Here is a 25,504-nt window from a genome sequence, read left to right as displayed (position 1 = left end):
TGGGCGCGAGGAATAACTCTGTCATGTGTGTGTGTGTGTATGTAGGGTAATAATGATAAATAACATGTAACATATTTATGTAACATCCTTCGCGCAATAAATTTGCTAGTTATATTCCATTACTATCTATCTGTATCTTTGGTAAATCTTTTGTAAAATGAGATTTATAGAAAGATAAAACAAACTCTGCTTCGATAAAATTGCGCGACAGTAGTATTCTCTACTAACACTAGTAGTATAAAATCTGATTGTTCGTTTAGGCTCTACGATGATGTACGAGTCCGCAAACTCTAATCGAAAGCGTAGTAGTAACCGTGATACGAATCACACGCTAGGCATTCTATTGTAACATCATCGTAATTTGAAAATCAATTCAGTTTGGATGCAGCATAGAGAAATATTTTCGATAGCATCGGCTGGGCGTCTGCATTGTAGACATTATTTTGCGATCTACATATGGAATATCTAGATTACGCCTTCATCGATTACGCATTACACTATCTATCTAGTGATCTAAATTGAAAGATGCAACATCACGTGCCAACAGCCTGTCAGTTTCGATTCTTTTTATTCTTCGTCCATTTAATACTAAAACGGTTATTAGGTTTGCGAAAAACAGTGCAATTTCAAACACGTGGCCAATTTCTCCTTTGCGTATTTCGTGCATTTTTCAACAAAGTGTCGCGACATCGTAAGGGTATAACGCGAGATGAGACTCCACAAAGACATTTTCATTAAAGAGAAACGAGAGAGAAAGAAAGAAAGAAAATTGCGTATTTTTTTCAAGTATTTTTCTAAATGCCCAAGCATCTGACGACATATTATAGGCACACGAGTCATGAAAACACGCGCATTTCACGAAAATTCTACGGTCGTTGAGTTTCTAACTAAGCGCGTCATCATTGACAACTAGACGAGATCTGTACAAGTTAGCTCCAGATTGGACTCGAGACTACGGAGCGGAGGTATTTCACGAGTTTCACTAAGACAAAAAGAGACGGAGAGAAAGAGAGGGGGAGGCATTCGCAGAGTGAAAATAGTCTGACGCGGTTTTTCAAACTATTCCGCTAAAATAGAGTACACACATTATATCACTTTTAAGCCACGAGTAGTTTAAACTTTTCTCATTTGATTTGTTTGCTTGAACTTTAACGTTGTTACTAGAGATTCAATGCTGACGTCATCTTAAGTTGTTTTATCGCGGAAAAAAGAGAGAGAGAGAGAGAGAGAGAGAGAGAGCTATCATCAATATATGCATATGTACATTATATGAATATAATAACTCCAACTTTTATATATCAATCTTAAGTAATTTCCAAATACATGTATACAAGTATACCTCTAATCCATTTACATACGCGTGTGCATGACTTGTACACATGTAACGCAACGTATGTACATGTATTTAATAGAAATTCTGTTACATACTTTTTTTCGGCCGATTCACGAACACTACTTGCATTTCGACATTTTTTTATAAGAGTATTTCTTTCAATATAGCATTAGATATTTCTTCGTACCTACGTTATATATTTCTTCCTATTAGCAGCTACTTTTCCTTGCTTAATTCTCGTTTAATTCTCAAGTTTGATAAGAAGACATTGTTCATTGTCCTCTATGCAACACTCTATACACACACACGCACGATTCATCCATATCTAGATAAACAGAAGATTCTGAAAAGAATTGTCTAAAGAGAAACGCGAGAAACATAAGCATTTCAGAGAGATATGGTGTTTCAATGAAAATCGAATGAGATTTGTGACTGCACAATTGAGAGAGATAAAGAGGGTCTATTCTTTTTAAAGAAAAAAAAGTAAAAAAAGTCTTATGTATTTCACACAGGGTGGTCCATTATCGGTGCTATTGGAGAAGAAACGAATCCTTGTCTTTGAGAAAATGAATACCGGTACACTTGGCTGAAACGATTCCCGTATCCTCTTTCGTATATCCTATTCTAGCACCATCTTACTCGGCTTTGGTAGAATAATGTATAATTATGTAAAACAACGATGTGCGCGCGCGCTCTTGGAGCGCGTTATATATCATCGATCTGCGTATTTATAGAGAAAATTAAATAACTTATATATATTTCGTTGAGAAATTAAATTTGCCTCGAAAATATCACTGAATCACAAAAGGAAATCCGATATCATTTCCCACAGAGCACCCACATTCGAACGATGATATTTATTGATTGTCTCTACTTGTAGCACCTATACGGTGACGTCACTATCTATCTCGACGATTTCGCTGTATTATTGTAGCGCCTACATATCTAAATTTTGTCGAACGTGTACGTGTTCTAATACTCGCGATCTATCGCTTCGTGCGAAGCATTTCTCTCATTAACGTTACTCAAGTTGCTCGAAATCAGAGTCAAAAGGCAGAGATGAGAGTAATAAGACTAGTAGTAATATCAAGAGATTTCCCTGAAGGCGAGATCGGGATCTTTGATAATATGTATAACGCGATTCTATCGGAGAGACTAATGAAAAATTGTCCGCCGCGCTGTTATTTCTAAGAGCTGCGTTGTATCGTCGTAATTTACAATATCGTTTAGGATCTACGCGTATTCTCGCAGATTTTCTTAATAAATCGCGTTAAAGTGGAGCAAGTTGAGTGAGAGGCACCGTAGAGTGTGCTCGTACGCACAGGCTAAAGCGTGTTTTACAGAGTATTTTTTGCTTACATTCTCCCGTGCACTTTCTTCGTACATTTTGATGAAACGCGCGCTCATAATAAGCCGGTAGTCAAGTAACGCAGAATCGATTTGTACAAAACGATTACAGGGACTAGGCAGCAGAACCATGTAAAATTGTCAAAAGTATACGTACCGAATTTCGGCGTTATCAAAACCGGAGGATTTCTTCAGAGCTTATTACAAAAGTCGGTGGCGCGGGTGTCTGGTCTTTATGTATTTTGATCGAAAGGAGAGGAGATTCGATTCTCGATATATCGACTAACGTCGTCGTTTTTTCACACAAATCATTTGTACGTTTCCGAACAGTTGGGACTTTTTATTATAAAAATTCGCGCGCTCACGTTTCCGATTTAAGGCATCCATTTGACTACCGCTTTATTATAATCGATAAAAGTTGTGCTTGATTCGGGAACAATCGCGCACTTGATACAGAAGTGATAGAGAAGTGATGTAAAGTACTTTATTACAATTTCAGCATTCATCATGAGAGAAACCGAGACGAACTAGTCGAGAGACAAAAACACATGATTATACAAAACAACATGTATAGGGAAATTACAACCGATTTATGGGATAAACACAGTGTGCAGCCGCGATGTGCAATGTTTAGTGAGTAATCGGCTCTCGAATCAAGCACCACTTGCAGCAGTAAAGCCAGTGGTGTTTTAGTTCATGAGAAAGTCTTGTAAAACGTGTATATACTTTGGACCCCCTACACTTACATGTATATGTATAATGTCTCTTTTCATGTGATTAAAAATACTTTTAGAAGCCGCGCTCGGCTTAAGAAAGTCGCTAATTCTACCTCACTGTATATATGTACATAGTATCTGTATAAGGTGAAAGATATACAATGTATATATATATATATATATATATATATATATATAATATATAATATAAAGTGCGACAGATTCGTTTGGTAAAGGACGATCTCCTGCCGGCGAGAAGTGACTGGTCGTTATTACCGATCGGCGCAAAGCTGCGAGATGCGAAACAACGCGAATCTGCCTGTTAATCACTACGCGAATCTATCGTCTACCTTGCCTCGCCTCGTTTAAAACTAGTTTGGCAGTCGAGAAATCAGAAAAATTGCAACTACCCCCGCTTGGTCGATCTTCCGAGCGTTTGTCCCTCGAGTCGGCCACCTTTCGATCTAACAAGAAAAGGAAAGAGAAAGAAAAGGAGAAAATCGGCAGCGGGATTCGTGCTGCATGCAACTCGCAGCTTCGTTCGCTGCGTAAGAGAGCTTAGTACAGACTAACGCTACGATAATGTTTCATAAATAATCTACGTATCAAATATAAATTGCATTCTTTTTTTGGTACTGTATAGGCGAGAGCGATATGATTCCACACAAGATTCGCGATATATATGTACACTTTTGCTTCTTCTTCGTTTTGCATGGCGTATCCTCAAATAAAGAGCGTTATATACGCTCCCTCAAGACTCACGCGTGTATCGAAGACTAATATAATATTACGGATACATACACATGTATCTCGAAGATATCTCACGGAACAGCACCTATCACCTACGCAGACGTATTGCTCGTTAGGGGCTTTAAGCGTTACAGGCGGGTGTATCGGACGCAATGCCGTAAAAAAACATGGAGACTCTTATATGCGGGCTTAAAGCGAGTTATCTCGATGTATCTCTACATTTGTGCTAGGCCGAAGAAATAAATAAGGGGACGTACGAATGAGTCAGGAGCTCGCACACGCGCGCGCACTCGCGCGAGATCAGTCTCCGAATTGACTCCGTATCACGTATCTATATATGCGAAATACGGAACCGTAATTCGACGCCGTCAAACTCTCGTTGGAATCATTGAAATCTCTTTGGTACCAGGAGCGATTCGAAGCGATCGTCGTTCGAGTCGATCCTGAGTTTTTAATTAATTTAATTAACAGCCTGAAAATCTGTTCTAGGAAGTTCGATTGCTCTCTTATTGTTCCTCTTTATTATATCCCTAGTTGGCCCGAGGTGATGTTCCCATTGGCGTTTATCCATTCTTTCGGCGAACTGAATACATGGAACAGCGTCGATATCCTATATTTTTTTTCCTTTCTTTTGATTTTTCTTGTTTTTTATTTTTCGTTTTTTTTCTCGTTTTGTTTTCTCCGATTCAACGAGATCGACCTCCGCGAGTTTGCGAGCCTATCCCCGCCGTCCGATGAATAATGCATCTCTTTGCGCCCGTTCCTCGATACCGGCTGCGCGCGGTATCTCGCACGTATTGATTTTCGTTTCACGCGCGCGATATTCGCGATCGTTTTGTCAAGTCGACAAATCAAACGATGATTTTTATTCGTTGGTTCCGCGCCTCGTTGATCGATCGATTCAGTTATGCATCCTGTGCGTTTGAGTTTGTCGTTCGCAACGCTTCGACTCTTCTCGCGATCTCGGTCTCTCCCAATGTCGCGTCTTCCTGTTGATCGTCGTGCCGCTCCTCAGACACCAGCCTATCCATGTAGCATCCTCTGTGAATTGAGAGAATCCGTGGGTCCAGAGGCGAATGGAGCCAAACAGCGCCATCCGCCTCAAGGTTTGTACTTTTCGGACGTGTTCGGGGTATTATTGTGTAGCGTCAAGAGCTCTCGCTCAGCATATTTGGCATCACCGTAGTTATGGTGACACGAGGTAGGACTCGTGGAACCACGGGTGACCGTAAAATGGATTGCACGAGCTCGCCGGGGGCTTTCTGTTACACGTCGTCCTCTATGCTACGCAGAGGTATCTGTTGTTTCTGCGCCAGTGCGTTCAGCACGTACGTCAGCTGGTCCAGCTTCTTGTCCATCACCGACAGCTGAAAAGAAAAAGTTGCAGAGTACTCCGGTGTACTGCGGTGCGTCGAGCCGTAATCATCGTATCCCACTTTTTTCACCTCGAGGGATTAAAACCTCTCAGGTCCGATAAATAATAAGGATCAAGATCACAGGCAAATTCCCGCGAACATAGTCACCAAGAATGTCTACTCGTGATAACGTTCGCTCGATCAAAGGAGACGCACCTGCTGTTCTACTCGGTACAAACGCGCACCAATCGTCATGGGTTTGACATTGCCCGCCCGGTCGATTCCCGCCAGGTAGCTCCCTGGTTTACCCAGGGTCTGATCCAATCTCCTTTGCAACTCCTACAGACAAGTCAAACGTGCGATTAGTTGTCACCGTACGCGTATTACTGATCCGTTACGCGACGAACGGAAAAAATTTCGCAAGAGACACGAACGAACGAACGAACCAGCTGACGCTCTCCACATGAAATAATCGAGGGTTTCTTTCAAACGGCAAGCATCGGGGCAAAAGATTGGAAAGGGCACTGTGGAGCGGTAGAGGAGGGAAAATAAAATCGAATGTAATGGAGACGACCGACTCACCTTGATCCTCACCATCATGTTCAGATGACCCTGGCTGTATTGCTCGATTACGTCACGAACGTCGTACGGTTTCCGAGCCTGCTGAAATTTTCTGCGCGCCACGAAGTATTTGATCTTCCTGATTGCCCGAATAGCATTTCGATGTGCTTCCGTCAACCTAAGAAGCGAATCAAAGTTTGCGATTTAAACCGACAAATCGCTGTGAAATGAAAATTTATTCCAGCTCCTAAAAATATTTCGCGTCATTGAGATATCACATTGCGATAACACTTGATGCGTGAGCGTTAGCAATAGTGTCAGATTCGCTTGACTCAGTTTGGAAGGGAAATTTATTTCTCCTCGAGTTGCGAGATCTTTGCTAATTTCATTTTCTCGGGTAAAACACGGTGTGCGGTAAGATGCAACTCGATACAGCTCGTTTCCCGTGTCGCATCGCTCGCCTCGTTTCGGATAAGATAAATAATTAATAAAGCGTAATATTTAACCGGGTAACATAAATCACCCAAAGTCCTCCCGGTTGGTGCACGATAACGTTTCGAAAAGAGATCGAGACGCGAATGCTCGACTTGACGAGGGAACGTTCAGAGATATCTCTCTGGTTGGCAGCATAAGAAAGCTTCGGACGGAAATAGGTAAACCGAAAAAGTAAAGAGGGTTCGTGAAGATGGGGGGAAATCTGACGAGTGTCTTCACGTACAAGTTCGCGTACGTGAACGAGCGGCGCGTTCGACGCTGCAAAATCTGGGTCACTCACCGGCGCAAAGTAATGGCGCGCTGGGAAAAGCACTTGCGAGGTCTGTGTGAGGGTCGGAAAAAAGGACTTTTTTTCTGTGGACGTTTCATTCGCACCGCAGAATCGACTCTCTCGAAATATCAATGGCGCGAAACGGTCGACGACGAGGCCGCAACTTTTATCCTCCACTGAATCTCCGTGAGTTTAAAAATGTATTTTCAGCGCGACGGTGATTCATAATAATCGTTTCGCAAATTAAAACCAGCGGAAATTTCACAGTTTACTCAAATGTATAATACACAGATTTCGAGTAATGTTTGAGATTTGCCATCCTCGTGTCGAACTGTGCGTGTATCGATTTTTCCTTCAAAGAAATCGAAACACCTCAACGACTCGAGGTTCAAACGATCACGTAGGTGCATGAGCCATTCTCAAATTTTTACGAGATTAAATTTCATCAAAGACATCTCCGAACATACCATTGTCGTAGACTTTTGCTTTATCTCGCACCAACTTGCGTGATTATCTGCGCGATATTTATCGGTACATTATGGTACGGCTCCAAGTACGCGAAAATTCCCGGCGCTATCGATTCCGCATACAAAGTGGAAGTAATTTGCATGGAGATGTACGTTCCTCTCGGCTTCCTACACTCTGATTTCGGTCGGCGCGATCTAACTTGGTATACACACGCGAAATGGACGTTTAATAACTCGACTATCGACCACCACCATCACGATGGCGATAGTAACTGGGAAGTCGCTTTAGTCATCGAACGAATCATAAATCTCAAGCTTTCAAATAACACGTAGGATGTGTTGGTACATGACATTTATCGAAACGTATGAGAATACAATCTTGTGCTACGAACGGAGATAATGAATGCGACAGGATTATTATTTCACTTGACGATTAAGACTCGATGAATACTCACGTGGTGACTCTTTGAGGTTCTTCGATGTCAATGTCGATTTCGTCGCTGGTCGCCTCTGTCACCGAGCTCGTCTGCGAAGTAAAGAGGCTTCCCCTGCCAATCGGAAATACGCTATTCAGACTAACGGGCTTGCGAACTAGCTCTTTCGACATCGTGGAATTGCTCCAGAAAAAGCTCGCTCTTCGGAGGAGACTGTCGTATGTTCACGCGACAAGTAGTTTCGTTGTTACGCGCAACGCATACGACATATGAGCAGTCTTTTTCTAGAGCAATTTCTTGGCCATGTCTTCACTATTGAGAGAAATATTATTGGTATATTATATTGGCTGTAATGTATATACACGGTGAAACCCGCGATTCCGTGCCGAATTGCGTATAAACATCATTTGATCATTTCCATCAATTCTTACTATGCTCGAATGTTGTGCGTTTCATTTTACATAGAATTCCATCATGAGCCGTATCTCACATATACACACATATATATTTCTTTCTTTCGATTTTTATAGAAACTTTGCAAGAGTTGCTCACCGATTGTCGCGTCTAGCACGATTCGGCGTGCCCGCCTTGGGCTCTTCCATATAAAAAACTACATCGCCCTCGCTCTCGAGACGTTGATTGTCGTTTTGTCCAGTCCCGGCACCAGCCGATATTCCACCGGATATCGTGGGCGGCAGATTCGGCGGTTGTTGTTGCTGCTGCTGTTGCTGTTGTTGACCGTCCATTCGATTTCGCGACTTCCGCCTCTTCAGCACGCTCGCCTTCTTTGCCACCTGGATCATCAGAGACTGAACCCCCGGTGCCCTCCCATTACAACACACATCGAACACAGCATGCACTATCCCTACTAGCTGACTGTCTGGTCGCTTTTCCGACGCGAGTCCATCATCATTATCATCATCACCGTTGTTGTCGTCGTCATCGTCGTCGTCATCCGATAGATACCCCGGCATGCAAAAGCGGTAATTTTTCCCGCGGAACATTCAGAACGTTTATTACGGATATTACGCCAGTCGCGGACCAATGTCGTTTGCGGTGAACATTTCGGTGCGAAACGACTCGACGTAATCGTACTCTGGAGCCATTGCGGAATGATCCCCAGAGAGTATATACTATCAACATGCCGAGCGTATTATACGAGATACTTGTTTCTCTAGCTCTCAGAACTTGGTGAAATGTTTTAGAGACAAATCTCTATCGATTATTGGATCGATATCCCCATTTTTCACAATAATACCGTACATTTTAGAGGATATTTAATACTGTGTGTTCAATAAGCTGCGCGACCGGCGTAAAGTCACATTTTTACGTTGTAAACTCAAGTGCGATACCACAAACTTTCGTTTTGCGAGCCGACGTAAAAAAACGAGGAGTAACGTATGTTTATGCAATTGTTTTTGCAAAGTTACAAATGTTACATGTAATTCAGGCACATGCATGAAAAATATCGTCAAGTACAGTCAATCTTGTATCGCATAACGCAGACTTTTATCGTTGAAGGTAGCGTAATGCGGCAAGAGAAATACCAGTAAGCCAAAAGTATAAAAGCACCATGAGATAAACGGTTACGTTATTTCTCTGTTGCGACGAGCTTTGAGAAGCTTGTACGAAAGTCTAGCTTACTCGAATAAAACCTGACGTAATTGCGTCAAGGACATATTGGCTCATATACTTGGCTCATCAAAAGAAAAGTCAGCGTTTATGGCACCAAAAGTGAAAAAGGAATTCTCTTATAATCAAGCACATTTTCTCGATACAATCCAATGGAGTAGAAGAAAAATCGCGCAACTCTAAAGCTAAAAAAGCAGCGTGATTATATGTCAATAAAAGCTGTTTCTCTTTTCTCTTTTGTAAACCAAAAGTCCGATGTAGGTAGCTTCAGTGATCTTAAAACAAGTAAATCTTAAACACCTTGATCCGTATTCTCGCCGCACATTTACATTTAGTCCTCAAAGTGCAGTGTAATTTTTTCATCACTTTTCGCAGGTAGACAAACCATCGTCCGATAAGCCGCGCAACGTTCATTTCTACGATTCATCGTTTACGAGCGAACGAAATATCTTGTGATTTTAATTTTGTTGGCAATTTCTTGGCATAACATAACGAGAGAATAAGAATAATTGTATCAAGTTGAAAGGAGGAGGAAGATATATCTGTCAACGCGAGAAAATAAATGCAGGAAAACGCGTTTGCAGCAAGTGTAGCGCATTTAGTATACGTACAATCAATAAATTTCAAACAATCATCTTCTATTAAAAGCTAATAGTGTGGCGAAAAAACGGTTTTATTATATATTATATATTATATATTTGACAGTGTCTCGAATATATATATACATACATACATACACGTATATATATCGTTGATATTTTGCATATATTCGATTATATAATATTATATAATACATTCAGCAGAGACACAGTGAGTATAGTGTGATCTCGACTTACATGTTATAATATAGAGAATAGAGACGTTTGACGGTGTATAACAGAAAGGTGTAAACAAATGTGGCACAAAAGTTGGAAAAAAATAAACATGCAAAGAAGAGAAAGAATGGAAATAAATATAAACAATTTACATACCATCTTCTTTACACAAATCAACTGAAATATATTAGGTATATTTTATCATCGTTATAACTAATCGAAACACAAGCGCTGTTTACTATTTCATTTCGGGTAATCTATCGCGAGATTTGGACGGTTTTCAAAATGGAAATCTTGGCAGCAGATGCAAAATGGAAATACTACCCTGCCGAATGCAGTCGCTACGGGTCGTAATTGAGCATACGCGAAATGTGCCAATAGACTATCCTACAATAGTTTCACTCTCGACTCCAAGAGTAATTGCCGTATAATTTCATTGTATCGCAGAGGTAACGCTGCAACGTAACGATTGTGAAAAAAGTAAACGAGCAAAAGGGAAAAATAATTTATCATTTGTACAGACATTCTTGGCATTTTTGGTCTTTTATGATTTTTTATGACTTTCGTGCTACAAGCAAAAAATGAAAATCGAGTATAATCGTAATGGAAAATCAAGCTGAAAATTCTGAAAATACCGTATCCGTTATTTTGATTTGCATATGCAAAATCGATCGGATGAAAATACAAGTTATGCAAAAAAATCACATTACGCACTAAGTAACTGACGATGTAATATAAACAACTTTTCATGAAATCTATATTTACGATACATTATTTACGATACTCTGATAATCAAACCGATAATGCGAGGAATTTTATCGGCTAGAACTTTCGAAAAAATTGGCTCCATCACGATAAAAAAGTAAAGATAATTACTCATGTAAAAAAAGATGTATGTTTAATTCATCTAACGTTAACATCTCGATTTAATGATAATGATGGATCGACTACATCTCACGTACTCATCAAAGGGTAAACAAACTATTAACAAAACAGTCCATTAAGAAACATTAAGGAAACTGTCCACATTTATGTTATGCATTGTAAAAACCAAATCCAAACTAACGTGGACAAAAGCACAGTTGCTCGTCATCTTTGGGGAGTTAATATATGAAAGCTTCTAAGCGCACCGTTAATTGCATGAACACATACGTATATAACTAGCAACATGGAGGGAAAACAGAATAATCTGGATATTATCGCTAGATTAAATAACGGCACATTGAGAACATTGAACAGAATTGGCATTCTCCGCTTGCAAGCCGCACCACTGCCAAACGCACTTTTTATTTACTTCCATGAAAAAAATGCACGTAAAGTCTTTGTCAGATTATTCGACAACGGTTCGTTAGTTCTCAATCTCGTAAACTCCAATTAAAAGAACCATTTAAAAACACGTGTGTGCATTTTGGCTCGTATGCACTGCATTTTTCTCTTAGAGCTGTTTCACACACTTATTTGCGCAATAGGTCGACGACACAACACAAATTTCATTTCTCGCGATCCGCTTAAAAGGAAGGAAAGACAACCAAGGCGAAAAGTAGCGCGATTTTCGGAGCAATTGACGCGACGAATACGACGCGTAAAATTATAATATCACATAGAAAAATTGGTATTCTCGGTTATGCGCGAGCGAGTCGCGCAGAGAGCTGCAAGTTGGATGGAGAGGGAGAAAAAGGAACGGAGAAAGAGGATATACTTTTCGCGTATTTCGCCGAGCTGATTAAAAGATTTGCAATCAGTCGAATCCGTCTCTCTTCTCTTCTCAGCGTAATTAACTAATTACTCGCGACGCGAAGTTGAAACTTCCAAATAACATAGTATATATAAGCAACTAAGAACATCAACAATCAACAGCTAATATGCTAGTATGCCCGACTCTGGCAGATTCGTAAACGGGAACATTACCTTGCCCAGAGGAGTCGAGGGTTGCCCGGTCGGTGCCGGATCTTTGATGTAGATGTTCCACGTAGCGACGCTGTTGATGGCCTTGTCAGCGGCGTAACATCGCCACAGACATTGTATCAACATCGCGGCAGCTGGTATCTGACGATTGAAGTGCTTCTGCCGCTGCTTTTGCTGCACTTTTAACGCAAAGCCGGAACCCAGAATACCCTGAAAAAGGACGTGAAAACGTCGCCAAAATCTCGCGACATGCGATTCATAACGATTCACTCTTTGCGTTCTTTTCTTGGTGAGACCTCGATGAGGCAAGTACGCATTTTTTTTCCTTGAGAGAAACGCCACGCATTTACGGAGAATGCAATGCAATTTCTTTTACGTTTCGTAAGTGCTCTCAACTAATTGCAAGTAATGAAACAACTGAATATTTTAGTAACGTATGTACTTACAGCTGGAAGTGCGAAAAACGATATAGCGAATACGCTGAAACACGAAGCCACTATCTTTCCCATCCACGTTTTTGGAACTGTATCACCGTAACCTATCGTCGTTACCGTGATCTATAACACGTTAAAAAGCATCACATCGCTTTTTTCCCCGCGTACGAATACATCTCATAAGATATTAAAAACAGTTATCCACCCTGTTAATGGTTTAATCCATAAAATCCGATGGGCAATCCAATCCAATTAATGTAGCGCATCACGCTCCGATAAGTGATTTGCGTAACGCATTGCATGCAGTTAATTAATAAGAATTGGAATCGACAATTGACTCACCACTCCCCACCAGAGCGCATCGGCGTAGCTGGAAAAGTCCGTTTTGCCGTCGGGTCCTACTGCGTCCTTTTCGGCGAGATACACAAAGTAACTGCTAAAAATAAGGCCTAGGAACCCAATGTACAGCGTTGTAATCAGCTCCTATCGAATAAGAGAAACATGTGTGTATGTGTGTGCGTGTGTGTGTGTACGGGCACATGTGTGCAAGTAGTTCGCAAATAAGAGAGAAATGGGAAAACTAAAGAGATGCTCGTAATCGAGATTTTCCTTTACGTTGATACGTTGTTAAACGTATCTTCGCGATGATGATTTACCTGACGATGTATGAAAACCACCGAGCCCAAGAGCCGCCACGTGCCGCCTTGACGATCGACATGAAGCATCCGCAGGATCTGCAGGAATCGGATGCCTCTGATGGCGGAAGTGGCGAAGACCTGACCATTGCTCCCCACCGACAAAACTACCATGGACGCTACCACGACGATTAAATCTATAGGAAAATGATGGACATACAATTATGGACAATGTGATTCTACGTGGATCAAAATTGGATCATATTTTCGGCTAACGCGGATCATGCGTTTGTGTATTACTCTCGTGAGACTTGTGACCAGGGATCGGCAAAATATTAATAATAAATTAATATTACTTGAGTATTTAATTATTTATTTAACAGGAAAAAATAATTCCCGATTAATTGATTAATCCAGAAAAAAATCAACTAAATAATCAAGGAACATCTGACACTGATTTCTGAGTGATGAAATAATTGAAAAATTTTTCGGTCTGATTACTGATTAATCAAGTAATTAAAATTATTACGTTCTGATTGCTGATTAATCAAGTAACAAAAATATTTTATACTATAATTACTGATTAATCGAATAATTAAAAAATTTTTCACTTTGATTATTGATTACTGGAGTAATAGAAAAATTGTTTATTTTGATCACTGATTAATCGAGTAATTAAGAAATTGTTCATTTTGATTACTGATTAACCGAGCAATTAAAAAATTGTTGATCTTGATTACTGATTAATCAATTAATAATAAATTTCTCGAAGTTGATTACTGATTATCAAAATAATTGTTAATCAAAGCTGAAAATATTACTGAAAATATCGTTGATGCCGATCCCTGCTTGTGACGGAACGATGCTCGCGATACGCGGCACCCAGTATTCGCCATTTTAGCAGATTGAATCCGGTATCAGAGGTAGAAGACTTAATCTCACAAAGTTGCTCAGAGCTGGTTGCTGGGCGGCAGACAGCCTGGTCCAACATAAGCGATCCGAGACAAAGGGACAATTCTCACGATCCAATTTTGTATCCTCGATCAGATAATATGCGAATATATCGGATTAGTTCTGACCGCGACTCACCTATGATACAAATCGGTTTCCGTACGAATCGTAACCGTCCACAGCAACCCATGTACTTTGATCTGCAGCCCGCGCTCCATAGCCGAACGAGATACTCGACCCCGAAGAAGACCACCAGACATATTTCCTGGACAGGTAACAAGATACGCGATTATTATATTTATTCTAAACGTTTCAATAGGTTGAATCGATTGGTAATTCGACTCGACGAGTGTAATTGTACAAGATTGCCGAAAGAAACACGCGCGTGACGTTTTCGTGGATCAGTATGGACATTAGCGAATCATCGCTTAAATGAATATGCAATGAACGCGGTGGTATATGGATGGAAGTGGCCGCGTTGTATCGATTGTACCCAGCGCTATTGTATCAACGGGACGCCCTAGAAAAATGTCGAGGACGTCGACGTTCAAACTGCAACGCAACGAGATCCTTGAGAACCGGCTTATTACAATCTTTTTTTACGATCCAGAACGAATTCCGACGAAAGCATCATTATGCTGCGAATGAAAGGAGCGGTATACAACGGTATACGACATGAAAATGTCGCTCTCGCAAGTTTTCATCAAACGAGAGAGCGATTCATGGACAATGTTGATTTTCGTATTGCTGCTCGAGATTTTGCAAAGTTGGACTTTTGCTGTAATGAGATGAGAGAAAGAATTAATTAATTTTATTTGTGCAGTTTCGTGACAGCAATAAGAAAAGAAGCGCACGAAGCAACTTTGTTTCACCGACAACTAGATAACAGAGTCTATCCTCGTCCGATAAATCGTCCGCGTTTAATATCTTTTTCGAGGATTAATTGAACGACGTTTACTTTTATGTAAATTCAACTCCACTGTGCGAAAGGTAACGTGAAAAGATCCGTGCCTTCTGTCTTTTTGTACGTTATTGATGCGGATGCGGTGAAATATTCTTATTTCCGCAATTCCGCAGTGCTTCTTTTAATAGCATCGTCACCATCACATGACCCAGGTGCTTTTATAATATCTGGTTCAATCTTGGTCGTACATTATATATATATATATATATATATATATATATATATCATCACAGTTAATAATAAAACATGCACTACTTACCATCCAAAATAGGGTTTCGTTTGCAAAATTACTGTATTGGTCTATCGTTGACAAGACGCTAAATATGAGGCACACCAATACCACCATGAACCTGAAAAGAAAAACATTTCACATAACATACAGTACGGTCTTTACGACGAAATAATCTTTTCAACAATCTTTTGAACAAGTTTCATTAAAATTACATCTTCTTCCTGAAACTGAAATAACATACTTGATCAAACAGCACACAATGAAGCAGAGAGTGTCTTTTGCAATTATTATGCCATTATTTAGCTGCACGTTTTTATACGAATGTGGAATTGGTTCCTTGCACGAATGCGTGTGTATATATACATATATATGAAGCGATACATGCAACATACGTTATCGTACGCGTTATCGAAATTGATTGGAGCAAAATGAGGAATAAAAAGAGAAGAAACGTGATATTGGAAATCATTTGCGCGTGCTGCGCACGATATGAAATTTAGAAACAAAATTTAATGTAAAAGTTTTCGTTAATGGTAATTTAAATATTGCGTTAATTTTGTGCGATAACTGAAAATAAATAAACTATCACCAATTTAAGTATCGTCCACAGCATTCTTTAATGAGATCAGGTTTCAATAAAAGACTGCAGATTTATTTCCATTTCCATTTCGCGTTGCAGTTCGTGCGTCATTGAGCTATGTACGTTTAGTTGCACCTAGAAGTTTATCTCGGTTTTAATGCTCAAGGAATAATAAAATGCTTGGCATGCTTAACCGTTTTTCCGCTAGAACAAACTACAATGTTTGTTGGAATACTATGTCCTGAGTCTAGTCAAACTGACAAATTACTCGATAAACTAACTACGTACAGTATAATACCCATGTGTGTTACTGATTGCACCGGCGTTATGAGAAGCGTAACTTTATACCTTGTAAGAACTTGTAAGAACATTTTATTGGGATATAGTATAGATGTGTGTATATATTCATATACAGAGTGTCCCGGGTTTTAACCGACAAACTGCGGGAGCATATTCTACTAGTGGAAATAAGAAAAAATTCTTATATCGAGTTTGCTTAGAAATGCTTTATTACAAAGTTATAAACCAATATTGAAAAGAAATATCAGATAAGTAACAACGGAACATAGTGTAGAATTTGGAAGGTCCAAGATGTTTATGTTATGTGTATTCACATGTATTCATGTTCGCTATGTTGAAACGATTCGGTAGGATTGTTACTTTCACAACAGTAGCTGTTAGATTTCAATCGTCGTGTGAACTAGCAATTACTATCAGAATGCCAAAAGTGTTTTCAAATGAGGAATACACCGATATTCATTTCGTGTACGGATTCTGTGAGGGAAATGCACGAGCTGCCGTACGAGAGTATCAACGTAGATTTCCTAACAGGAGAGTACCAGATAGATTTAAAGCAACGAATTACTAATTCAGTTACTGAGATGCAACCAAATTTTCAGGAATGTCGTACCGTAACAAATTCTGTACTACGTCGATGTCTAGCTTGTATCGATGTGCAAGGACAACATTTTGAAATGCGTCACTAACTCATTGCGTACATAATTTTTATTTTTGTGAAAAAATCCGGGAAAAGTCGGGACACCCTGTATACATATCCATATATATGGATATATTGTGTGTGTGTGTGTGTGTGTATCCAGAAAGAGGGAAAGAGAGAGAGAGGACCATGTAGCAAATCTACCATCGAACAAGGCCGCGTGTATACGCGATAATCGAATAGAGAAATATTCGTCAATAATTTGTACGAGAATTTTGTCGTTTCACCGCGTAAGTAAATTTCAGGAAAAAATTTATCGTAAAGGATCGTAAATGTTCCAGCAAGATACACGCGCTGATGTCGATATTGATGCAACACATTCTCATGAGAGCGCTGACATATCACTCTCCATGTTTTCTCAATCAATCCCCAATCGCCTTGTGCGACGCGCGAGTAGCAAACAGCGAGATGTAGGAAAGGGTTGCAAGGGACGGCAAAGCAAACCACACCGATATACGCGAGTCCTAACGGGAGCGGTAATTGCGCTACGATCTAGCGATCGATCTCCAGCAGCGGCGCTTCCGTTGTTTGTGCAAGTAATTTATCATTGAGCGTTACCTCATTAAGCAACGGGAGGAGTCCGCGCCATTAACAAAGTCGCTTCTCCGCGGTCGCTCGCGCTGCCGCGCAGTACTCTTTAAGATAGCGTGTCGAGGGCCTATAATCCCGACATGTATGTACAGTTCTGTTCCGTATAACCGCACGGGTCACCTTCATCGACCTACTATGATAATTGTCTAACATATTCCTCCTTTTTTCCTCGTTCGGAACTCGTCCATCTTCTGCCGAGCTAGCCGAATCGTCAACTACTACATAGGTGTTTCGCTAAATTCGCAACATACAGCATGACGATAACGCTTTCTGCGTAATTGTGAAAACGCCAAACGCGTGTAGGCACATAGTCTACCTACTCGCGATAAAACGCAACGTAATGTATCGTCGTCATTTAGATATTTAGAGTTTCGCTGTTTGATCGTGCGCCTGTCTCTCTTCCTGTACGAATGTGGCCCTCGTACATTGACGAGTGGTTCCGTGTCGCTCATATAGAGCTAAAGGTACCTAAAATGCCTGGACTGGACATGCGTACATCCCCATTGTACATACCTCGCCTGCACATCAAATTGATATCAGCGCTAACGCTACGCGATCAAGAAGAGGTAGAACATGCGTGTTTGGTTTGTCTACGGCACGAACGTCAATATCGCGATATTATATCGCGTCCTTTACGTACACACTCATTGCGATTTAATTTTAGCTGGATCCGAGCGCTCGCTCGGAATAACATCAACTTCTCGATATTGCGATACAAAACAAGAGTACTTGTGCTTTAATTATCTTCCCTTTGAATTTGATATTTCAGCTGATGCATGAATATCGACGCATATAAACGCAATATCATCGGACATGAATCAACGTAATTCGTTTCGGCAAACGAGCAAAATTTAACGGTCAAAAATATCTCGTTAGTGTTAACTATGCTGCTTACGTATATCGCAGCTTGCACCGATCGATTCTTCTCAGCTCCGCATTTTCTCGATCACGTTTGAATTACTAAAAAATTTACTAAACAGCCTTTCACGGCGTGATCTCGGTAATCTCCGTAACAATAAAATATGTCATTACGTACGCGATATCGATATATTACCGCGCGCGATTTTCATCTAAGAATAACAAACCACACGCAAATAGCTTGCATATGCATTGGGCCTAATAATACGCTGCTATTTACGCCTGCTCGAAAGTAGACCGGTCGAATCGGTATTGTTCCTGTTGGAAGCTACGAGTTGGTAAACTTGTCTTGTAGAGCATGTACACCGTTAAAAATTGTGCGTCCATGTGTTAAAATTTTCTTGTGTTGCCATGTTTTGATTACTACTTCAATGTAAAATTAACATACAACTGATATGTTATTATTTTTATAACAATTTTATATGTTACATTAATGTTAACTTCATAACTTAACATTTTGTATATGTCTCTTAGAAATGGAATATTATTTGAAATGCTTTTAACACAATAATTTTAAACAATCAACATGTCACAAAGTCAGTTTAACATTCTAAAAGAAGTTAAAGTAAATCTTCAAATAATCATGAACTTTGACATATAAAATAATCAAATTTACTAAAATTAAATGTTTCTATCAACAATAATTTAAGTTGAGATAATTACTATCATGTGTTAATATAACATAAAAAGTAAATGTTCATATTGTACGAACGAAAATGTTCTATCAACTTTTCTGATGAGTTATTGTAACTTCTCTTCCATGTAGTTTTCAATTACTTTGTATGTTATTTTTACATCACACTTAAAGTTACAATAACAAAAATAAATGTAAAGTATTGTGTTAATTACTTAACATTTCTAGTTTGTCAAGAAGTAACATATGACGAATGAGTTACTTTAACTTAAAATTTAGAGTGGACTTTCTGGGACATGCAAAAAATGTTAAAATTAACATTTTATTTTTTACTGTGTATGGTGCTTTCTTGATGCTTGATCGGGTCTTTCAAAGCCGTGAATGAGCATGATTATTTAATTTAACTACATTTGGCATGTTGTAGTTGTCTAGAAAAATTGCAAATTCAGCCAAGAAATTGTCGTTTAAACTGAAATCAAATTGTAGAACGATTAGTATAATTTCAACAAACAGACAGAGTGTCCTAAACGGAATTCAAATTGAATCCTTATATTTCACTTTGACCATTCTTTAGGATTCCGCCATCCTCTCTCCCTTTCTTTCGAGCAATAGTAATAGTATGATAACAGATAATAACGAGCACTAGCAGCCGATCAATACAATCGCACGGACAATTAAATATTTACAGCAACGTTTCGTGCAGCGCAACTTCATTAACCAGCCGTCTAACGATTGTATAAACGGTGCGGCATTAAAGCTGCACGAAGACTGCACATTATTCGCCATGATCATGCAATGATCACGCGCGGTTGAGCTTCTTCTTGTCTGCTTCCTGAACTGCTTGAAAATTCATGCCTTCACTGCGCAGTTTTCTCAAAAGTCGCGAAGAGATTCCATATTGGAAAGAACATAGAATATAGCGAAATCGTGTGTGTTTCCGCAGTGAAAACGAGAACGATCTCTGTAGAGAGATCTTAACAGTTATTACGTTCCGAGATGAAAACTCCTTTCAGATTTTTCAGATTTGAAAGCGTGTAAAAGAATACGCAAAAACGGAGAAATATGTCCCGATTCGGAAAAATAGAGGTACGTTACCGGAAATGAATGGCGTGTGTAACAACATACACGATAGTATCATCGAACGCAAAATGACAGACGCTTCCGTGGCAACTTCTGATCGTAACGTTTCGACTTTCGCGTCGTCCAAAGTTCGATGGCGCGACTTATTATCAGAAACCTCACACGAGGAAGAGGGAGAGATGAAAATGCAAAATGAAAACTCTCTTTTATCGATGTTCCCAAAAGTATTCCTAGGTATTCAGGTCTGCGCGCTCGCGAGATAGACGGACTGATTCGGGACTGATGGCAAGTGTCAAAGGCCACGACGACGAAATCGATATTCGTGCACCATAAGGGGGAAACGGGACGCAAGCAGTCTTTGATGCGATACTTTTATGACACGCTCATGTGCTTTAATCTTTAATTGTTAGAACGATCGTCGATCGTTCCAACGCTGTTACTGCTGTTGTTCCTGCTACTGTCGTAACTGTTGCAATTCCAGATGGAGATACTCACACAGCGAAATGGTAAACGAAGCACAGCCAGCCGCCAGGATGCTCGAGAAACACGTACAGTTGTTCCTGAAAGGTCTTGCCCCTCTTGTGATGGAACACATACTTGGCCTTGAAGGCTTGATCGATCGGCAGGTAGATCGGATAGTAAGGATCGGGCAAGCCACTTTGTTCGGGACTCGGTGGTTCTTCCTCCTCTTCCTCGGGGCCGGTCACATCGTCGTTGATAATATCCTCCTTACTCTTTCTGCGTCGGTACTTGCGCTTCATGGGTGTCGGCACCCGCTTGTGATGCGCCTCGCCGAAGCGCGGCGAGCGGAAACGACGCAGGAAGGTGAATCGACGCGCGGGTGAAGAGGACGACTCCTCCGCATTCGCGCCGTTATCCTCGGTGTCCTCGGTCTCGCTGCCGGGCGTTTTCAATGCGACGTCCTCGGCTGCCTCGAGGCTCTGCTCGGCCGTGAGCTCGTCCTCGCTACCCTGGAGAGCGGCGTAGGATGCGGTCGCGACGTTGCACCGTTTGTCCGCTTGCCTAGAGCATCCTTGGTCCTTGCTCCGTGGAAGACTCTCGTTGTACGCCTGGTTGTCACCTGGGCATTACCAGGATTGATATTGGGCCAGGTTCGGCCAAGGATTGAGTCGCGGTTACGTTATGCGATACCTTGATTCTCGAGGCGCGTGGAGTTCGCGTCGGAACAACAAGATATTAATCGACACTAGAGGATCGTTACGCTAAATCCTCAAATGAAACAATCGAAGCTTGACGAAGTCTTAGACGAGCCATAAATAGACAGATTGAACATCGAGCGAGAATTATTCAAATATTTCATGTGATCAGAACAAAGCATTTGCAATTCTAACCACTCGAGCACCGCGGAGTAATATTCGCGCGAATATGTGTATCTGCGATCGAGAAGCCTATTTGTGAAATAGAGAATCGAATATTTCTTGTTAAATACATGTTTCGAGATAAAAAATTACGGAACGATATGGCAATTAACGGTAAATATTCAGCAGAAAGTTAGCTAAATTCTTTCATCAACTGTTTAATCAATCCGACGACAAACGATTCTTTCTCTGTCATTTCAGAAATGTGTTGCGAAAAATTATGACGAATACGAATACGCAAAAAATAACAGGGCAACGAGAGATGTGACGTTATAATATTTATTCTATACGAAGGAACGCCAACGGCATTATCGAGAAGACGGAACAATCGACCGCAAATCCGACTTACGCGCTTTTATCCCCCGCGCAACTATTATGAAAGCGTCTCTTTCTCTCGCTCTACTATCTATGGCAACGAGACATAACAAAAGTCCATTACAAATGAATCCAAATCGCGTCGCAAATTGAGCCTCGAGTATCGAGCAAAGAGGTTTTTTTTTCTCTTTCTAGTCGAGAAAAAAAGTCGCTCCGTTTTGTCTGTTTGTTGAGCTGACTATACAAATTGATGGGAATACGGTATAATCTCGACTTTTGCAAAAACAGGTAGGTATTCCGTAAAAACGCATCGTAAGAAATGCATCGTGACTCGGTAAAACAATTATCCACGGTGCATACCTTTGTCGCACTAGTTTACAAAGTTACACGCGAGCACGTGTCGACTAGGAGAACGGCTTTAGTCTTGTATACCTGAATGATTGCATTTCTTATTATCTGGACGACCTTGGCAGTTAAAGTGGCCTTGCGTATGTGACTGATACGGAGGCCGATATTGCTGTCGTTGCTGTTGTTGCTTTTGCTGCTGCTGCTGTTGTTGGCTGATCGGTGATTTTAGAACGCTCAAGACGAGATCCTCGCGGGAAGGTACGATTCGCGTAATCTGCCGGCTTTGCCGAAAAAGGGTCTCTTGCTCGCCGCGATTCATTCTGCAGCCAAGACGACGATGTTGAAGATAAAATCCTGGATACCACTCGCGTCTCCCCCGTCCCGGACCACTACCTAGCATAACAGCTTGCAGCATCCCGGATTAATCTTTCCGATCACGATCGACGAGCGGCTGTTTGTTTGCCGGACGATCGCCCGATCACGCGATTTGTTCATGGTCCCCGATCGAGACACCGAAATCTGCGTTCACACAATAACCGTTTCGGGATATCCGAACCACGTGACTCTTGCAGTCTTCTGTCGTCGGAGATTATTCCCGAAAGAGTATGGATATTGTCGATAGAATTATTCGATCCGATCGTCGTCACCGAAATTGTCGATCGCGCTTGATGAAGACGTGGATGTAACCTTCCGGCAGTTCTCCTATCTCGAGAGATATGGAGCCGCTCGATCAACGATCGTCGTGGACCGTCCTCGTGGATTTCCCAAGTTTGCATCTCCCTGCATCAGTCACTTTCATCTGTTCTTTGTCTATCCATTATCGAGCATTCCACAAACGTTGAACATGTATCACATCGATCCTGTTCGATCTCACGAAATGGATAGTATCTCGTAATAAAATTGCTCACCTTCAACGATAGTGTTGTTGCCTTTAGGATAAAAGTGAGGCGATCACGGATATCAGATACGTAGATGTTCGACGGTAGGGTCATGCATAATGTCCACGATATGGCACGACCCGGAGAGGAGACGTGAATGTGCGCCATAGGCAAAAGGAAGCAGACAAAGATGAAGGTGGCAAAGGAGAAAAAAGAAGATGAGAAAATGAGAAGGAAAGAGGAGAGATAATTCTCGCTCTGCTCCCTAGAAGATGAATGTCCGGTAGACTGCTGAGACCAATGTGATCGATCTTAACCGTGGAAATCCTTCGAGTATTTATCTAGACTACCATGGTAATAGAATTCCGATCGGCGTATCTCCTCTTCCAAGTGTCTCCTTTCTTCCACTCGAGCGCGAATAATCGAGCGCGTCGTCAAACGATATCGCGATATCTATTCGGTGCATTTCCGTTTCTCCCGCGACGCAACGTTGATCACTTTTATTCGATGTGATTCTTTCGCGCGAACCTTGCTTTTTTCCCAAGACGGAGCTTAATCTTTCCTTCTAGAACGTTGCAGAGATAACAGCGTGTTCCCGCGACGAAAACCATCTCCACGAGAACATTGTCAACTTGATCTGCCATTTGCAGAGTAATCAATATATGCAAATACAGCTCGTGATTCTTCGATGATTCTCGATGATTATCATTCGTATAAAGCGCGTAAATACTGTAAGATGTACCCTTGCTTCTTCTCTGCCGGTGTTATTATTTGCTCAGGTCAACTTTGGAGTTCTTTCTCCAAAAATGGAAAAAATGAACCATCAGCTATTAGAGTCGTTCAATCTCGAGAACATTTCTTATAAGTAGCAACTTGATAGTAATTCGCGAAGGAACTTTGCCTCATCGATTCCTCTTTGTGAAACGATATGAAATGATTTCTCATGATTACCTCGAAACAACTATGGCTCCCTTAATGCACTTTATGATTGCTTCGTTATTGCTCTTAAGATTAGCGTGAAATCACAGATCATTAGTGTGTGTATTACGTATGTGTGAATACCGAGATACATGTGCCGTAAATGCCGAAATCTCTTTCAACACCGCCAAAGCCACTTTACTCGCATTGGGGTTTCCCAACACTCGACTGCCATCACGAGATCACAGAACGTTAACGACGTTAACAGCGTTTGTCCGAACACCCTTTTCTGGCGCCTCTGTAAGAACGAGCCACGAGAGCGACAGCTGGATTGCCGCGAAATCATAACTCTGACGTCGTATCGTTGACGCGTGATACTATCGGACAGTTCTCGTTACGTTTACACAACTAGTCGCGATCGTAAAATATCAATGCGTCATTCAACTTTGTCCATCCTGTCGACGACAAATCTATCGAATCGTAGACCGAAGTGCATTAGCCCCAACGGTGACAGTCAGAGCGTCTTCTGACCTTTCTGAGCGGTGTCGCTCGACGGAGTCGGATTGACCGTGTTCAGTCTTCCAGTTTTCTCTCCGAACTCGCAAGATCATCGACCAATGCACCTCACGTCGCAATCGTGATCAACATCATTTTGCTTCAGTTCCCTTATTTGCGCTTACTACTGATCACCCAGACACGTGCATCTCTAATTGTTCAACAAAATTGTCTAAAAATTGCACTCTGCACGTGTAGCGTTCGCACACGGGCTCGTACTCGCCACCGCAATAATTAAAAAACAAGGATAAAAGATTTGCTTTTTCCACAAGCCTAAAAAAGAAATCGCAGAATCGGCGTGTAAAACACCAGTGAGTTCGGCTTCCTCATTGTTTCTTTTTCGTGTCTCGCTCGACCAACTTCAATGACAGTGATCTCTTTGATTGGTGACTCGTTCCTCACTATCGTTCCTCCTTAGACCAAGTTTCGATAAAGATTGAACGTTTTGAAGTTTGAAACGACAACTATCTGTGCATAGTCACTGTGACGAACACGAGGTCCGAGGAAACGACCCTTCCAGATCTCTTTGCTGATTAATTCACACGAAAGTCGTTCAATCTGTAAAATTCGTATTCGCAGATAATCGACTGCCAGCCGTGACATTTAAACTCAGCGAACGCAGCAAATCACGGTGTCGCGTCTAAATGTTGGAGTATTCCTGCTTCTGCTTATCTCGTGTGGAATTTTCGCGCACGAAAAATGCAGACTACCGTCGGTATCGGTATTAAGAATAGATTAAAAGAAAAAAAAGAAGGACAAAACGCAGCGGGCTTGGTCATCGATGATCGACGCGTCGCTGACATTAATGCGCATTGATAAAATTTTGACAAAACGACCGTCACCGATCGGCTCGATCTCCGATCGAGATGACTGTTCGATCGATCTCGCGCGCCTGTACACGATCCGTTCGACGCGTTCACGCGCATTTACACGAGGTGTCGCGTGTCGAAAGGTTCGCGAAAACGCGCGGTTACTCCCAGGGCGACAGCCCGCAACCAACTGTGGCTCCTCGGC

The 25,504-nt window shown here is 41.2% G+C and overlaps 1 protein-coding gene across 7 annotated transcripts; it reads right to left on the bottom strand.

Annotated features, from left to right (window-relative positions):
- Nucleotides 1–4,017: 4,017 nt before the first annotated feature.
- On the bottom strand, nucleotides 4,018–25,319 carry LOC105285985 (potassium voltage-gated channel subfamily KQT member 1). 7 transcript variants are annotated; one of them, XM_011350572.3, is made up of 14 exons: nucleotides 22,224–22,554; nucleotides 20,593–21,178; nucleotides 15,325–15,415; nucleotides 14,240–14,366; nucleotides 13,172–13,347; nucleotides 12,858–12,998; nucleotides 12,528–12,638; nucleotides 12,085–12,291; nucleotides 10,333–10,353; nucleotides 8,282–8,538; nucleotides 7,751–7,861; nucleotides 6,084–6,240; nucleotides 5,718–5,840; nucleotides 4,018–5,513 (listed from the first exon to the last, which is right to left on the bottom strand). In XM_011350572.3, the coding sequence occupies exons 1-14, from the start codon at nucleotides 22,552–22,554 to the stop codon at nucleotides 5,412–5,414; spliced, it is 2,541 nt and encodes an 846-aa protein (XP_011348874.2). In that variant the 3' UTR covers nucleotides 4,018–5,411. The 7 variants fall into 7 exon arrangements, 6 of the variants coding, with proteins under 6 accessions (XP_011348874.2, XP_011348875.2, XP_011348876.2 ...); XM_011350573.2 differs by having other exon boundaries at nucleotides 5,412–5,513; nucleotides 8,282–8,523; nucleotides 22,224–25,319; XM_011350574.2 differs by having other exon boundaries at nucleotides 5,412–5,513; nucleotides 7,751–7,843.
- Between the last annotated feature and the right edge of the window lie 185 nt (nucleotides 25,320–25,504).

The sequence above is a fragment of the Ooceraea biroi genome, chromosome 12, assembly GCF_003672135.1.
Source record: "Ooceraea biroi isolate clonal line C1 chromosome 12, Obir_v5.4, whole genome shotgun sequence".
NCBI classification, from domain to species: Eukaryota; Metazoa; Arthropoda; class Insecta; order Hymenoptera; family Formicidae; genus Ooceraea; species Ooceraea biroi.
Note: the sequence above shows the minus strand (reverse complement) of the source record. Positions and strands in the feature narration are given on the sequence as shown.

Bases quoted from the DNA above. Each gene is read 5' to 3' on its own strand.
- LOC105285985 (XM_011350572.3), bottom strand. From the start codon at position 22,554: ATGCTGCAAGCTGTTATGCTAGGTAGTGGTCCGGGACGGGGGAGACGC. The intron at 12,639-12,857 runs GTGAGTCAATTG...AACGTGTTATAG, and splicing joins ATGCGCTCTGGTGGGGAGTG to ATCACGGTAACGACGATAGG. The intron at 7,862-8,281 runs GTGAGCAACTCT...TAGTCTGAATAG, and splicing joins CGTGCTAGACGCGACAATCG to CGTATTTCCGATTGGCAGGG.